This window comes from Buceros rhinoceros, unplaced genomic scaffold (assembly GCF_000710305.1).
Source record: "Buceros rhinoceros silvestris isolate BGI_N320 unplaced genomic scaffold, ASM71030v1 scaffold21357, whole genome shotgun sequence".
Taxonomy (NCBI): Eukaryota; Metazoa; Chordata; class Aves; order Bucerotiformes; family Bucerotidae; genus Buceros; species Buceros rhinoceros.
The window spans coordinates 491-820 of NW_010424219.1; the positions used below are offsets into that span (position 1 = coordinate 491).

Here is a 330-nt window from a genome sequence, read left to right on the forward strand (position 1 = left end):
AGGGTGGGTGGCCGCAGGGCTCGCCCCCTGGGAACTGCCAGCCCTCCCTGCCAGCTCTGGGCACCTTCCCGCTGCGTCCCGGAGCTCAGGGACATTGTGCAGCGAGAGGAGACATCCCCCAGCCCCGGCAGCCCTGCTCTCGCATCCCTCCCAGATCCTGCTGCCTCAGACTCACCTCCTACAAAGAAGTAGACGCTCTGGAGGGTCTCACACTTGGAGCCTGACAGTCCATCACTTTCGACACCCGCAGACTCGGAATCGTTTTGGAGCCAGGACCAGATGCCCAAATCCAGTGACCGGTAGTTCTTGTACCTCTTGCGCTGGCGGGGA

The 330-nt window shown here is 63.0% G+C and overlaps 1 protein-coding gene across 1 annotated transcript in view; it reads right to left on the reverse strand.

Annotated features, from left to right (window-relative positions):
- Positions 1-330, reverse strand: part of VTN (vitronectin) — a gene marked incomplete at its 5' end in the record, with an annotated part of 3,000 nt that overhangs the window by 294 nt on the left and 2,376 nt on the right. Inside the window, one exon of the mRNA XM_010140717.1 lies at positions 144-320. Coding sequence (XP_010139019.1) covers positions 144-320 — 177 coding nt within the window. The remainder of the gene's footprint in view (positions 1-143; positions 321-330) is intronic.